This window comes from Rhinichthys klamathensis, unplaced genomic scaffold (genome assembly GCF_029890125.1).
Source record: "Rhinichthys klamathensis goyatoka isolate OS25496 unplaced genomic scaffold, OSU_Roscu_1.1 h1tg000006l_1, whole genome shotgun sequence".
In the NCBI taxonomy this organism is placed as follows: Eukaryota; Metazoa; Chordata; class Actinopteri; order Cypriniformes; family Leuciscidae; genus Rhinichthys; species Rhinichthys klamathensis.
This window is the reverse complement of record NW_026606559.1, coordinates 3,764,722-3,780,731: the sequence shown is the minus strand read 5'-3', so window position 1 is coordinate 3,780,731 and position 16,010 is coordinate 3,764,722. Positions and strand designations below refer to the sequence as shown.

At 36.1% G+C, this 16,010-nt stretch overlaps 1 protein-coding gene across 2 annotated transcripts in view; it reads right to left on the bottom strand.

Annotated features, from left to right (window-relative positions):
• The window catches only part of enpp2 (ectonucleotide pyrophosphatase/phosphodiesterase 2), a 41,427-nt gene that overhangs the window by 16,539 nt on the left and 8,878 nt on the right, over positions 1-16,010 (bottom strand). For both annotated transcript variants that reach the window (XM_056257701.1, XM_056257702.1), the window contains exons 5-10: positions 12,016-12,076; positions 11,479-11,576; positions 3,853-3,932; positions 2,904-3,023; positions 1,712-1,767; positions 203-268 (exon numbers count right to left, since the gene is read on the bottom strand). In XM_056257701.1, the coding sequence (XP_056113676.1) occupies positions 203-268; positions 1,712-1,767; positions 2,904-3,023; positions 3,853-3,932; positions 11,479-11,576; positions 12,016-12,076 (481 nt within the window). The remainder of the gene's footprint in view (positions 1-202; positions 269-1,711; positions 1,768-2,903; positions 3,024-3,852; positions 3,933-11,478; positions 11,577-12,015; positions 12,077-16,010) is intronic.

Sequence of the window (16,010 nt, the reverse complement as noted above, 5' to 3'; positions counted from 1 at the left end):
ACATAGTGAACCCAAAGAGAAATTTCTCAATGTCCCATTCACTATAAAATACAGAGTATTGAACTCAGTGGAGTATTTTTTTTTTTTTTTTTTTGAGTTTTGAGGAGATTAAGAACATTTTAAATGAAATGCTCAACCAAATATATAATAATAAATATTATTATATATATGTATTATAAATATATAAATAATACACACTGACCTCTCTGCATCAGGAAGGTGAAGCCATTGCAACATAGTCAGAACTCTCCTTTCCAATGGAATGACACTGTTAATATACCACACATCAGAATTGGTGCATACACATAAATACTACGTAAATACAGAACATGCACAAAAATGGCCCTTTAAAATTCTTTAGTCACCCAGAATGGACACATAGACTGAAACAGATGACTTGAGAAGATGACTGCAGATTTGCAGCTCAAATCGGACATTTTTCATCAGAAGTGGGCATTAATTGAAAATTTGCTTGAAATAAATAGACTTAATATATGTTAATGTTTGAACAATGCAGATAATATACTGGTATGTGGTGCATTCTCTGAAGTGCTGTTAAGGATTTGTGTATTTATTTTAAGTTTATTTGTCTTTATTTGTTTGTTTTTTGTATTGTTTTTTTTGTATTGTTTTTTTGTATTTGTTGATAAGAAAACTGCAATAAAAACACAGTTAATTTTTTTTTTTTTTTTATTCACCATATTCAGGCAAATTTAAAGCATATATAGCTGAATTTTTCCCAAAGAGCTGTCAGCTGGGCAGTTAATTTGGCAAACCTTTGTATCTGAGTTTGAGGCCTGGACATCACATAGTGTTTATGTAGGATATCAGGGGTCAAGGGAGCAAGAAAGATTGTTTCAATCAATCTCTACAGGAAACCCTTTCCTCACTACCACCTCCATTCATCCTGACCTTCTGTCCAGTTGTATCAACATTAGGTCAATGTATGCACTCAGCTAAGGCTCCCTAACCCTACTGGCTTAGATAAGAATAGGCGATTTAATTTCCTCCAGCTTTGAGGCCAAAGGAAGTTGCTCTGAAAAGCACTTTGCCATTCCAATTTGCTTATTTCAGTATGCAGTTGATCTAAAGTATGCAGGGCCTTGATTTCAGAATATAGGACCTTTTCTCACAAATTGCTAGCAAAACAGTTCAAGCTGCCTCTTTCTATGCCTGAGTGAAAAAAAATACAGTCTGAAAGCTCTCAGTGAGTGCAGATGAGGAGACCTTTGTGTTACAGTCCTAGGAAAGCCTAAGACTTGCCAGAGAGCACATAGAACACAAACATTCATGTCATATGAAATCTCACTTGTGCAGTTCAGTTGTAATTTTCATGTCCTTTTAAGAAAATGTGAGTGGTGCTTGCCTGTGCAAAACTCTACATGCCATTGCTTTGTGGTTTCTAGGGTGATGTTTGATGTTTGTTTTATTGGCCCACAACATGCCCACCTAGGTCTAGGACCTAAGTCTCTATGACATTATGGTACCTAGGTATGATAAATATCGTGTTCATTGTAAGTGTATAGAATTTCTTTCTGCTGTCCCCCAGGCTAAAATTGTGACACCTCTCCTCAAAAAGTCACATGATTTGCGGTATCACTCATGTCCGTAACATAAACAGTATGGAATGAGTTATTTAATTAGCCATGTTACAGAATAAAGACATAAAATAAACATGGTTTGCATTTGAGCTTGGATCATGTTGACTTACACTGGCCAGAAAAATGTACCAGCCTTTACTCCCTGTTTCACTGCTGTTATCCAGATCTAGAAATGGAAGAAAATGTGTTATCATAGAAAACATATGTTGTACTTTCTGTGGAAAAAGAGTTTTCCTTTCATGTTTCTAAGAAGAACAATCTGTCTTCTCATTTCACACATCAGACAACCTGATAGATCCCTGATTTTATAAACAAAAAAAAAAGTGTAGGGATCACAATTCACAATTGAGAGACAACTGTTCTATATGTTGGGTAATTTTCACAAGTGTTTGGCAGCACTTTTCAAACTGCAGTGACGAGACTGTGTAAGTTCCATTTATGATGGCCTCATTTATACCGTCACAGCTCAGTCAGTGGGGTCTAGAAACAGCCAGAAGAAATAAAGTTCAGTGAAAACTAAGAATTGATTCCAGCTGTTGGAATAGCCGACATGTGTGTTGGAGATGTCTCCCTTCTTCTCATGTAGCTTACACATGATCACAGATCTAAAAAGCTCACTGACATTATGCTTTATGATTCCACTGCTTGCAGTTTCATAAAACTGTGCCGGTGAGGTATGTACATGACTGGATTGACCTTTGATGGTTAAAGTTTAAGTAGCCTATATTCAAATTCAAATATTATGTGAAGCCAGATTTAAGGTTGAAGATACCAAACAGCACTGGTTGTCATGTGTGTCATAGCCAGGAGGGTCTATTATCCCTGGATAGAGTTATCTGTCATGGAAATATATATGCCTATTAATTTCACACTTCTAAGAGCTCCCCAAGACAAATCAGACTCTGGTAAAATATCTAATATAATATACTTAAATATGTGAAAATCATATTGTACGTTGCTCGCAAAAAACCCCCCACAATTATTTATATATATTTTTACAGGTGACAACGTTGTCAAAACGATCCCCGTTCACACAGATCCAAGAAAACAACTAAAAACGCTGTATTATACGTGCCAGGCCAGTAGTTGGGGAGCTCACTTTGTAAAGAAAAACTTTAAATTTCGGCCTGTTTTTGTCACACAAAGCTTTCATATAGCTCTAAAAGAATTGGAATATAGTGCACAAATTCTATAGATTATTTTTATGGTTCTTATGGAACAATGTGAGTAAATGATGACAAAACTTCATTTTTGGATGAACTATCCCTTTAAAAAAAAAAAAGGAATGGAATGGCAACTCACAGGTTGTCCTCCCCACCATCGATGGTTGAGCTTTTCTTTCCCACGGAAGTTAAAGTTAGCATCAAAGCCAGGGTCATGCATGGAGTTACCCACAATTCCATGTGACTCAGGATAAAGCCCCTAAAGCAAAGAAAAAAAGAAAAAAAGAAAAAATGTCAAACTTTAAGATGTGTGGTAGATTTTCCCCTATGCACCTGACTTAAGTTTACCTGGGGCGTCAACGCTACAGTCGACACTTAATAATATTAATACTTTAGCACTGAGTCTACAGTCGACAACTGGTTTCGAGTCGGTCGATGTCTCAACTTTTTTGAACACTATTACTTGGGAATAAGGTCTTTATTGTTCCACTAACCTGCTCCACTAAACACTATCACTTGAGAATCTCTAGTGTCTTGCCTGCTGCCCAGCAATAGTCAAACAGACTCCAGACAATGCCTTCGAGTGTGCTTTAATCACGGCCGGAGGACCGCAGACCAATTTCAGAGAGAATCCCACCAGCAAAAAGAATACAACAGTTTTTATAGAATAGGAGCATGGCAAAGGTGACATGATTCATTACATAATTTTTCTACAATATGATTGGTTCTTCATATGTATAATTCAGCAAACCCTTCTGTTACTATAGGTAAAAGGAAATCCTGATTTCTTGATTACTTCACCTTGTTATTCAAAGTCATGAGTTTATATATTTAGATATCTGTCAAGTTTCATTTCCCCTTTTTGTTATATTCAGATATAATTCAGACACACACTGACTTTGGCCCATGGTTTGGGGACATTTAGGTTTCAAAAGCACATAATTGTTAATCCTGCAAGAAAAAGACAGAAATAATATTATAATATAGAGTTGTAAGTTTACATTCCCCTTGTAGAATTTGAATCCTATCATTAAAAAAGTACCATAAATATTGCATTTTTTTGCAGATTGTACAAAATTAATACATACCGTTGCAATTGTATACAAATTCGGGTAGGTTTTGGTTGGGTACATTGGTCTCATGTATGGTGCATGGGTTCCACATGATCCTACAAGAGAAATGACAAGTCATTTTTAGGACTGTTAATCAAAGGCATTAATTTAGTACAATAAATTATATATATACTTCCCTTGAAATTTTGAGATTGTGAGGGATAGACTGACAGCCTTTACAATGACATGAAGATCCTAGTTCAAATGTAATTGTCAGAATTCACAACTTTCACAACTGTTTTTTAGAGTATGTGTCTGCTGAAAGTTTTGGAAAGATGTTTCATCAGCTGAACAATTGCCATGTAGTTAAACAACAGTATACAATCTATTGAACCAACTATACTTCTATCTCTTGAGATAAGCATATTTTCAGAAATTAAATATGGTGTTACCCTGCCTAAGGTCTATTAGCACAGATGGAATACATGAACATGTTCTGTGAACAAGAATGTGTCCAAGGTTGACTGTTTACTTTGTATATTGTCTTGCCTGTTTTTACTTCAGAAAAGCTCAACTGCTAAATGGATTGCTGTAGGCTGCAGGCCAGTGATAAGTGGAGGAAAAGTCGGCAAAGTTTTCTCTGAATCAAACCACACAAATTCAGAATCGATTCTTGGGTTTAATTTTAAACCCCTGCTGCGTGATGGCACTTTTGTGTTTGCTAAAGACAGAGTCAAATTGTATATTCCACAAGGAAAAAGAAAAAGAAAAGAAAAATTATAAACTGTATATATATATTAAGTTGGATATATAGTACAACAAAGCTTACCTGCATACAAACAGTACACTCACATAAAGCAATATATACTATATAACAAATAGTAAATATACAATGTGATTCTTTTATATCGTAGTCAAATGTAAACCACATTATCGAGCAGCTATAAAGTTGGATGTATAAGTATACTGACACTATTGGATGAGAACTGAATTTAGCTGGACCATGAGCTGGACAATGATATCACTTTTTTTTCTGCAGAACTGCTTTATATATTAAATGAACTCTGTTTGCATCATTGAATCATTTTCCTGTTATCACTGTAAAGCTGCTTTGAAACAATCTGTATTGCCCTAGTGAAAAAATATACCTATACCTGTATTTAAAATACATTTATTTCATACTAAGTATACTACAAATCTATTAACATATTTACTGACATATCACTTGAGACTTATATATGATATAAATATTATAATTAAACTTTATTTAGAGTACTTCTTTATCACACATTTCTTAATATTAAGCCTAAAATGTGTTTTAATATCCGTATTAGTAAGGATAGTATGATCTCTAATATCACTCTTTAAATGCAAGATATTTAAAGTGTACCTAAAGTATACTTGCAATAGATCCACTTTAGCTCAATCAAGTATACTTAAGTATATCTTTAGTTGGACCTCAGCACTATTTCCGGATAACCTAAGCGCATTAAGTACAAGATTCGTTCCAATTTTGACTTTAAGTGTACCAATTTAGTAAACTAAAAGTACAATTGCAAGGTATTTATATTAAGTACATAAATATGTAAATGTATTTGAAGTATACATAGCATAAAATAATATTTTTCACTAGGGTGTATAAAGCACTATATAAATAAAGATGACTTGACTATATCCAACTTTATCCGCATTTATACATATATATATATATATATATATATATATATATATATATATATATACAGTATATATATATATACACTGTATATATATATATATATATATATATATATTAAACGTTAACATAATTATTTGATGTAAATCTGCTTTGAAACAATACAGTATATTGTGAAAAGCGCTATACAAATAAATTTGACCTGACTTGACAGAGTTTAGAAAGTTGTAAAGCAAAAAATTACTATAGGGCAATTTATGTGGTTTCATAGCACAAGATTTGTGAGCATATCCCAGGGTCCTATGTTCCCCATATTTACAGTATATGGTACATATTAAACACATGAAAAGGTGTCTTATGTTCCCAGGGTCCTATGTTCTCCAGTTCAAAGGTCAGTTAACACACATTAAGTAAACTTTTTAAAAGGCCAGGACTCACTTTCCCAGTGCTCGATCAACTTTATAAACGTCTACCCCTAAACCTTACCTGAAGAAGCTGATCTTTTGTGATTCTAATACTCTAACCATATGTTTAGTTCCCTCAAGTCAAGGCCTGTTATATAGTACACCAGTGCTGGGGAAAAGAAAACCCCTTCCCACAATAACCCATGTCATATTGAGCAAAAACAGTGTTTGGAATATTTTCTTTTCAGGTTCCCACACTGTAAAAATAAACCTGTAAAATGTACAGTAAAAAGGCAGCTGTTGCTAGCACTTAAAAAAAAAAAAACATTGGAAAAACATTTAAGATTTTATGGAACTGAATTTACAGTAAAAAACTGCATATAGCTATTCCCTGCCCTGCATTTCTTCGTAAACCCCGAAAACCGGTATGTAAACCTGTTGGGATTAACCATAACAACTTGAACGTGCTAACATACAAAGAGCATTCACAGGAGGTTTCGGAGTCCCCGTGCCTGTTGAAGTCTGTGTGTTTTAATGCTCGCTCTGTCAACAATAAAGCGGTGGCTTTATCTGACATCATTCTGGAAGAAAAACTTGACTTTTTAAGTATAGTCGAAACATGGCACAAACATTCGGACGGTCTTCTTTTTACTGAACTTACTCCAGCTGGCTACGGGTTGTTAGATCTCCCGCGAGCCACTGGCAAAGGTGGTGGCATTATTGTTCTGTACAATCAGAAATTCAATTTAAGACCTGTTGCTGTTCCTCTGTTCTCTTCATTCGAATGTTTTGTTTTAACTGTTTCCGAGTGTCATTCAATTGCCATAACTACAGTCTACCGCCCTCCTAAAGCAAACAAAGACTTTCTATCTGAGTTTGCAGAACTGTTGTCGTATCTGTGCCTTAAATTTGAGAGATCTCTTTTTTTGGGGGATTTTAACATCCAGATGGACAAAAAAGACTCTGCATTAACAAAGGATTTCTCGTCCTTGCTGGAGTGCTTTGGTTTAAATCAATTTGTTGACTGTACTACACATAACAAAGGACATATTTTAGATTTAGTGATATCAAATGGGTCTTTTGTGTCTGGGTTGTCTACTATTGATTTAGGATTGTCGGATCATCTAGCAAATTTTTTTGATATGCATATTCCCATTGCTAACACTGCCTCTTCTCGTATTTTGACATATCGGAATTGGAGATCAGTTGATCCTTCTGATTTCTCTGTTTTTATTGACTCTTCATTAAGTTGTTTTACTCCATCTGATCCTCTGGAGAAAAGGGTTTCTATGTTAAATTCGGTTCTCCTATCTGGCCTGGATTTATTTGCTCCTCAAAAGTCACACTCGGTTTCATTCGTACGTCCTGCTCCATGGTATAATGAGGATTTGCGTATGATGAAAACATTTTGCCGTAGAATGGAGCGCATGTGGCGTCTTTCAGGTAGGGTTGCCAACTTTCTGAAATGGAAATAAGGAACGGGGGGGGGGGGGGGGGGGGTATGTGGTAGTGACATGCCCCCTGAAATTCATACATTTTATATCATATTATAATGCAACTTATTAGGCCTATATATTTATAGAATAGCAAAGTAGGCTTAATCAATATACAAGACTTAGCCACACAGATATATAAAGGCTATCATGATCATTTTCCCAAAAATGAACCATGTATTTGTTTAGATTATAATACGTTTTATTTTTAACTTAAACAAATACAACATATAACATTCGAAACTCATCGGCTTAGACTGCCTTTGAAGAAAAATAAACACAACAGTTTTCTGTAGCCTTGTGGGAACTTATTCAATAGAATTAGACTTCTAGAATGTTCTTTCCGGTGCAAACATTTTTTTTTTTAATTTTTAGTAGTTTTTCTTATCATAGCCTACAAATGTCTTCGGAAACACATTTTACTCGATTTACTGAAGCCTGTAAAATGCATTTGCAGCTGCACAGCTTGCACATTGAGCGTCTGGCTCGCTCAGGCTGCGCTGCGGCAACTGCACATCCAGTGGCGCGGGCGCCTCTGACGTTCGACCAATGAGCCAACTCTACGTCATTACACGTCAGAGCCCGTCAAGGTGGCGCCAAGTCCCCGAATTTGCCATTATAGCAGCAGGTCTTCGTTCATTCATCATAGTCTGTCTGACATATATATTAGAAGCTATGCGTCTGTCATGGATTTGCACTGAATTGATTCTCAAAAATACGGAACAAAGTGCGTTCCGTATCAGTTCAATACGGAACAAGCCTTTTATGTGTCAAATACGGAACGATTCCGTATTATACGGAACGGTTGGCAACCCTACTTTCAGGCCTGACTGTTCATTATCAAATATGGAAAGACTGCTTACAAGAATATAAGGCTGGAATTGTTTCAGCCAGATCTGACCATTTCTCTAAAATGACTGATGATAATCAGGGTAATTCTAGACAACTTTTTAACTCAATTAACAAATTGTTGAATCACTCTTATGTTACTGCTTCTGATCATCTCTGTAATAAGTTTCTGGATTCTTTTGTCACCAAAGTCAAAAATGTTTGTAGAGGTTTTTGCACTTCTACTCTCCTGTCTTCTCCAGCTATTCCTTTTTATTCTGGTACTAAGTTGTCTAAATTCTGTACAATTGACTCATATTCTCTTTTAGCAGAGGTTTCAAAAATGAAAGCAGCTACTTATTTGCTAGATCCCATACCGTTTGGTCTGTTTAAATCATGTTTTGCTTCCTTGTGCCCCTTTGTTCTGAGTATTATAAACGACTCTCTGTGTACTGGGGTTGTGCCGGAAACTTTTAAAACTGCTGCAATTACCCCGGTACCTAAAAAGTCAAATATTGACTGTGAGAACTTCACTAATTTTCGTCCCATATCTAATCTCCCTTTTTTTGCTAAACTCTTGGAACGAGTGGTTGCTTCTCAGTTGATTTCTCACTTAACTGAGAATAATCTCTTTGAGCCTCTGCAATCAGGCTTTCGTAAATTGCATAGTACAGAAACAGCTCTGGTTAGGGTCACCAATGACCTGTTAATTGCTTCAGATTCTGGCTGTCTTTCAGTTTTGATCCTACTTGATCTCAGTGCCGCTTTTGACACTGTTGATCACTCAATTTTAATTACTCGTCTTGAAACTATTTTTGGGGTTTCAAATACTGTTCTTAATTGGTTTAAGTCCTACCTCTTTGATCGGAAGCAGTTCGTTGCCATGGGTGGATTTAGATCTGAGGTCAATGTTGTGCAGTCTGGCGTCCCTCAGGGGTCAATTTTGAGCCCTCTTCTTTTTAATATTTATGTTTATCCTCTTGGTCAGCTTTTGAGATCTCTTGGTCTAAATTTTCATTTCTATGGAGATGATACCCAGATCTACATTCATTTTAGACCTAATGAAATTGTGCCTGTTAATTTTCTTTCTGAGTGTATTTCTAAGATGAAGGAATGGATGACTGATAATTTTCTTTGTCTTAACAGTGAAAAGACTGAGATTATGCTTGTTGGTTCACCCCACCAACTACGCAAAGTAGAGCCGGTCACTCTAGCTCTTGATGGCTCTACTGTGGAGTTTCAAACTAAATTGAGGAATTTAGGAGTCATTTTTGATGCCAATTTAACGTTTGAGCCACATGTTTTGAATACTGTTAAAATCTAATTTTTCCATCTTAGAAATATTGCCAGATTGCGTCCAATGCTGTCGTTTACTGTTGCAGAGAGATTGATAAACACTTTTGTGTTTTCGCGTATTGATTACTGTAATGCCTTGGTAGCTGGCGTGTCAAAAGTAACCTTAAACAGAATGCAGGTTTTACAAAATTCGGCTGCCAGAATCCTTACAAGAACTAACATACGAGACCATATTACTCCCGTTTTGGAGTCTTTGCACTGGCTTTCCATTAGGTTTAGGGTGGATTTCAAGATTTTGATGCTTACTTACAAGGCACTGCATGGTTTGGCACCTCAATATTTGACAGAGCTTTTAACTCCATATACTCCAAAACGTGATCTTCGTTCTTCAGATACTGGTCTTTTAACTGTTCCCTCAACCCATTTGAGATTAATGGGAGATATGGCTTTTTCTTCATTAGCTCCAAAACTTTGGAACTCTCTACCGATTGAGATCAGGCAAGCCAAATCTTTTGGAATCTTTAAATCTCAGCTTAAAACTCATTTTTTTAGGTTAGCTTTTAATTGATTTATTGTCTTAATTGATTTATTGTCTTTTATGCTTGTTGTTTTTTATGTTTATTTTACTGTGTATTATGTCTCTTTTGTGTGTTGTATCTTTGCTATTTTTATTGTTTTTGTACAGCGCTTTGAAATGTACATTTAAAGGCGCTATAGAAAATAAAGGTTATTATTATTATTATTATTATATAGTATTTCATTATGTATATTTTAGTGATGTAAATAATAATGTTAATAATAACTTATAATGGTTAATATTCCATCTACAGCAATACAATCTTCTTCTTTTTTAACCTGTAGATTATACTGTTAACCACCGTAATAATACATGAATTAAGGTATATACTAATTTCAATCATGGCAACATTCAAAATAGTTTTAGCCTGTTATTGATTATTGCTGCTGTTGCAGCAGAGCAAGTATAAATAATGCAATAAACATTATTGGTAACACTTTATAATAAGTATACGGTAATAAAGTGCTTAAAAATAATTTGCAAACTATTAGTTTATAATTAACTCATAGTTCATTGTGTTAATTACAGTGACAAAGAATGAATAACTTACTATTTGTATACAGCCTATTAATATATTAACAATATATTAACTATGAATTAACTATAAACTAATAGTTTGTTAATGATTTATAAGTACTTTATTATAGTATATTTATTATAAAGTGTTACCAGTAATTACACTATTTACACAACATAAGATGTACCATAAAAACCCTAATGTATGGAAATAGTACAAAAAATTACGAGAAACAATAATTTAAACAAAATAGCATAATATGTAGTGTCACATATGGAATTGTGGGAATGTCAGTTTAAATTTTTTCACTGTAGATAATAAGATTACTTACAAAATCTGTACATTTAACAATATTTTATTACGTAAAATGTCCCCTAAAATCTATAAAAAAATTTCACCATATAGTAAGGGAACTTGCCATTAACCAATTAACAGTTTTTTAGCATTTTTACAGTGTTTTACCCTTAAAATGACAAACTGATGCATAGCTGTTTATTACTACACGCTACATCACCAGTGAGTGGCAGCTCACGTCAGTTAAGAAAAAAAAAATAGACGTATCATTGGGTCATTTTTGAATTGTAATGTGACTTAGAATCTGATATGAATCAGAACCAATTCGGATTAAATCGTGTGGTGCTTAAAGTTCAAAGATGTAAAAAGAAAAGAAAAGAAAAAGCAATATATTACCTTTATAATTATCTTCATTTGGAGACCTTTCTTAAATTTTAATATACAATTAATTGGGATTTATTTGATCAGTTAATCTGTATTTTATGTAATACATTTCATAATTTTGAACTGATTGACTGCTTAGTCAATATTCATTTAAATTCAGTTTGTTGATTTTAATGAAAAGGCATAGTTCTTACTGAGTTTCTCGATATTGGGGATCACCGTGCTTCCTCTTTTCATGTAAGATGCACGAAAGCCATCAACAGACAGCATGATGACAGGGGGCCGAACGAACCTAGATAAGCAGAAGCATAAGTACACCAAATACAAACAAAATTAAATTAGGATTTGTTGCTAAAATTTGTCCTTATTTCTAGTGGACAAGTGGTCTTTTATTTGAATGTTCTTTTTATAACAGCCTTCCTTAGGCATATGTTTAGGCTCAAAATCTCACACTTAATGTGCATGCATTAACATTAATTGTCATGCAATCCACCCAGCAGTCCTCCTGGATAGGTGTTGTCACACAGAAACCCAATATCCATCTCTTAACCCCACTGTGTTTGCCGTCATTCAGCACTTCACAGCATTAAATAAATAAATAATTCCCTTTCTTCTAGTATGTAAAGCATAGTTGTGAAAATATGAGTTTTGTTGACCTAGTGTTGAATATAAAAGGGAGGATGGATGGGGAGTGTGATGTTTGTCACTGAAATCACAACTGTGTCTCTCACCCGGAAGGACACTCATGGTTTTTAATCTCTTCACACTCGTCCTGTAACCAGGGAACATCACCTAACAGAGAGAGGAAGTCAGTCAGTGATGCACCAGGTGACAGTCATAGATATGCAAACACGTCTAATGTCCAGGCAATACAGTGCTCTTGTTTACAGTTGCACTTGAAATACACCCATCCCCACCTTTTTTTAACTGTAGTTGGTTTGACAAATATCAAATCATTATTGGAGCAAATCTTGATAACGCCCTGGCAGCTACTTTCGATAACACTTTAGATTAATGAATTCATACACTGTAAAAAATGATCTGCTGAAAAAGTTATGATAACTTGTATATGTCATTCACTCAGACATAAAATAATGTGTTATGAAATTTCAACTCAATTGTTTGAGTTTTCAATTTTCCAATTTAAGTTCATAAGTTACTTCAATGAATCACACATTCCAGGTGCCTGAATTAACTTGCCATTTTAAATTGAGTGGGGTACAAGTCTTAGGCGTGTTGCAGATTGAGTGGAGGACAGCTCTTTGCGCATGTGCGGGGGAGGGGGGGAGACTACCGACGAAGCCACGAGACGAACTAGTTTACGCGCCATCAAGCAACAGTCAAGCAATCAAACTTCAATCGCCCGGGTGCCTGTCAGACAAGACGAATCGGATTGGCGTGAACAAGGTCGCTATTGGTAAGTGTTCATGTTTTGTATATTAATAATGTGAGTTGATGAAGCCAATAACGTGATTAACGTTAGTTAGCTTTTGATATGTGCAACAACTGTGATGTCATTTAAGCGAGGCACATTTCAGCGACCGTAACGTTAGTTCGAACACGTTTGCTGGCAGTCTTTTCGTTCAGTCAGAGACGGTTGATAAAGCTTTATCTGAGACGATACCAGTTTTCATTGTAAACTTTGTAAAACGTTGTAGAAAACGCCATTTCTGATATTGCGTATGTCAAGGCCAAATACACTAACGTTAACGTTACCGTTCAAAAGTTTGGGGTCAGTCAGATGTTGTATCATGTTTTTAAAAGAAGTATCTCCTGCTCACCAAGGCTGCATTTATTTGATTAAATTAAAAATACAAACAAACACAGTCATATTGTGAAATATTATTCCAATTTAAAACAGCTGTTTTCTATTTTAATATATTTTAAACTGTAATTTATTCCTGTGATCAAAGCTAAATTTTCAGCATCATTAACAGTTACTCCAGTCTTCAGTGTTACGTGATCCTTCAGAAATCAGTATAATATGAGGATTTGATGCTCAAGAAACATTAATTATTATTATCAATGTTGAAAACAGTTGTGTGCAATTTTTTTTCTTCAAAATTCTTTGATGAATAGAGTTAAAAAGAACAGCATTTATCTGAAATCTAAAGCTTTTGTAACATTAAACACTAACGTTCAAAAGTTTGGGGTCAGTAATAATTTTTATTTTATTTTTGGGGGAAAGAAATAAAATAAGTCAATACTTTTATTCATCAAGGATGAGTTAAACTGATCAAAAGTCACAGTAAAGACATGTATAATGTAAGAAAATATTCCATTTTAAATGCTGTTCTTTTGAACTTTCTATTCATCAAAGAATTTTGAAAAAAAAATTGTACACAACTGTTTTCAACTTTGATAATAATAAAGAATATTTCTTGAGCATTAAATCCTCACCTTATACTGATTTCTGAAGGATCATGTGACACTGAAGACTGGAGTAATGATGCTGAAAATTTAGCTTTGATCACAGAAATAAATTACAGTTTAAAATATATTGAAATAGAAAACAGCTGTTTTAAATTTGAATAATATTTCACAATATTACTGTTTTTGTTTGTATTTTTACAACATTTTTTAAACATTTTTTCTTCTCCAATTTCAGGCCGAAGTGATCCACGATGCTGCTGCGAGTTGTCCTCTCCGAGATGGATATCAGGCACCTTTCCATCGAAATCACCCCCCTAGTGTTGATGCACTGTGCCAGGTGTTGCGTGCAAACCTTGGCCTGAGAGGTGGATTTATTTTACAATTTGAGGACCCTGCGTTCAAGGATCAGCTGACCAATTTGACCGACATCCGAGACCTTCCTGAGGAGAGAGCAACATTGAAAGTGTTGTTCACAACTGACGCAGCTTGCTCGGATTCCACATTGGATACAGCCAGCCTTCCATCTCTCAGTAGTGGGGAATCTGACTCCCAGCACTGGCCTGAGCCCTTCCCGATTCCAGAGTTCTCACATGATGTTGAACTCACGCTGCAAGAAGCAAATGGAAGATATGCAAAATATGGATCTGTGCTGATGATTCCTAAAGGTATGAAAACTGATATCCTGGACACACTTGCAGACAGCATGTCAAAGATTAGTCCTTATCCTGAGAGGCAACACTATGAGAATGTTGCCAAAGCGCTTGTGGAGAAGCATCCCAGTCTAAAAGAGCCAGGGTGTGGAAAGGGTTGGTACGGCTGGTTCCACAGCCTGAAGTTTAAGCTCGGAAACTATCGACAGAAGTTAAGTGCAGCTGGATGCCCAGAGGTGAGGGTCAACAAAAGAAAAGAAGAAGCCAAGGGACCACGTATGAAGAAGTCAAAGAAGGGCGAGGTCCACTACTGTCCAGATCCCCCTGAAGGACTGAGTGATGAAGACATGGAAGAAAAGCGGAGGATGATGGAGGTACATCATACACACACATGCACATCATACTGCATACTGCATACACACCTGCCTATATAATACTAACTACCTACACTTTGCTTTTGTGTCTGTGTTGCCTAATATTTTGTCTTAGTATGTGTCCTTTGTGCTTGTGCAATCTAATTCAGGTGGAAGTGCTGAAAAAAGAACCAGATCACCAGCAGATAGATGAGCTGATGTCTGCCACGTTCTCCAAGCGCAGAAAGGAGATCGTAGGGCATCAACCTCTCATTGGGGATGTCATAGCTAGATGGCCGGCCATGTTCTGTGAGAGACAGGTATAACAATAGGCAACACTCAGCCTAAGATTAATCACTTAATCCAATGACTGGATATCAATGTATTAGCTTCCCTCAAGGAAGTACTAGAGAGATGTCTGATACTATACTGTGGTCTGTTCAGAATCAAAAGTTAAGCAGCTGCCTCAAAATTTCACGTTTTTTTTTTTTTTTCTGAATGGTGGCGTGAATGTCCATACAGATAAGTGAGAGGATTGTGTTTAATATTACTGAGTGGATGAAAGCCTTTGACAACAGACAACCTTAGCTTACTAAATTGTGACTCTATGCTTTGAATTTTTTTTCTCTAATTTCTTAACTTTTTTGTCTCCTCAGGTTCGGGCAGAGTTCAAAAGAGTCGTAAGCACAGACCTTCTCGAGTCGTTCCTCGACGGACTTGATGAGCTGGCACCAAGACTGCTGGAAGTGTACGAAGCTGCGACAAAGTCGGCAAAGAAGCCTGCACTGAAAGCCATTTTGGACTGTCTGAAGAAAGACGTGAGTAGACAAGCTGAGAATTGTAAAATTGGGCACCAGATGTTTACAATAAAATCCCAACACTGCTTTTTTTTTTTCTTGTAGGACACAAACGAAAGGAGAAGGACTGCTGCTCTGCTGGGTCTGCCACACTACCTAAGAGAAGAGCCATCAGACATCATCAGGATGTGTGACGTAAGACGTTTTTCTGTCATGCATAACAGCCCATATACAAACCCACCCACCCACCCACATATACACACCCACCCACCCACCCACATATACACTTGCACGCACACACACACACACATACACGCCCTTTAACACAGAGATTGGATTAGATACTCATGGGTGTTGATGGCAGCAAAATAGTGATGATGCAGGGAGGAGTGAGGGGCAGAATAGTGATGGGGTGGACGAGGGTTGGGTGGAATAGTGGTGATGGGAGGAGGGAGGGGTAGAACAATGTTGGGGGAGGAGAAAGGAGCGGTAGAATAGTGATGGGGAGAGGACCCAGTGCAACATACACTTCCCCAGATCTGAGAGGACACAA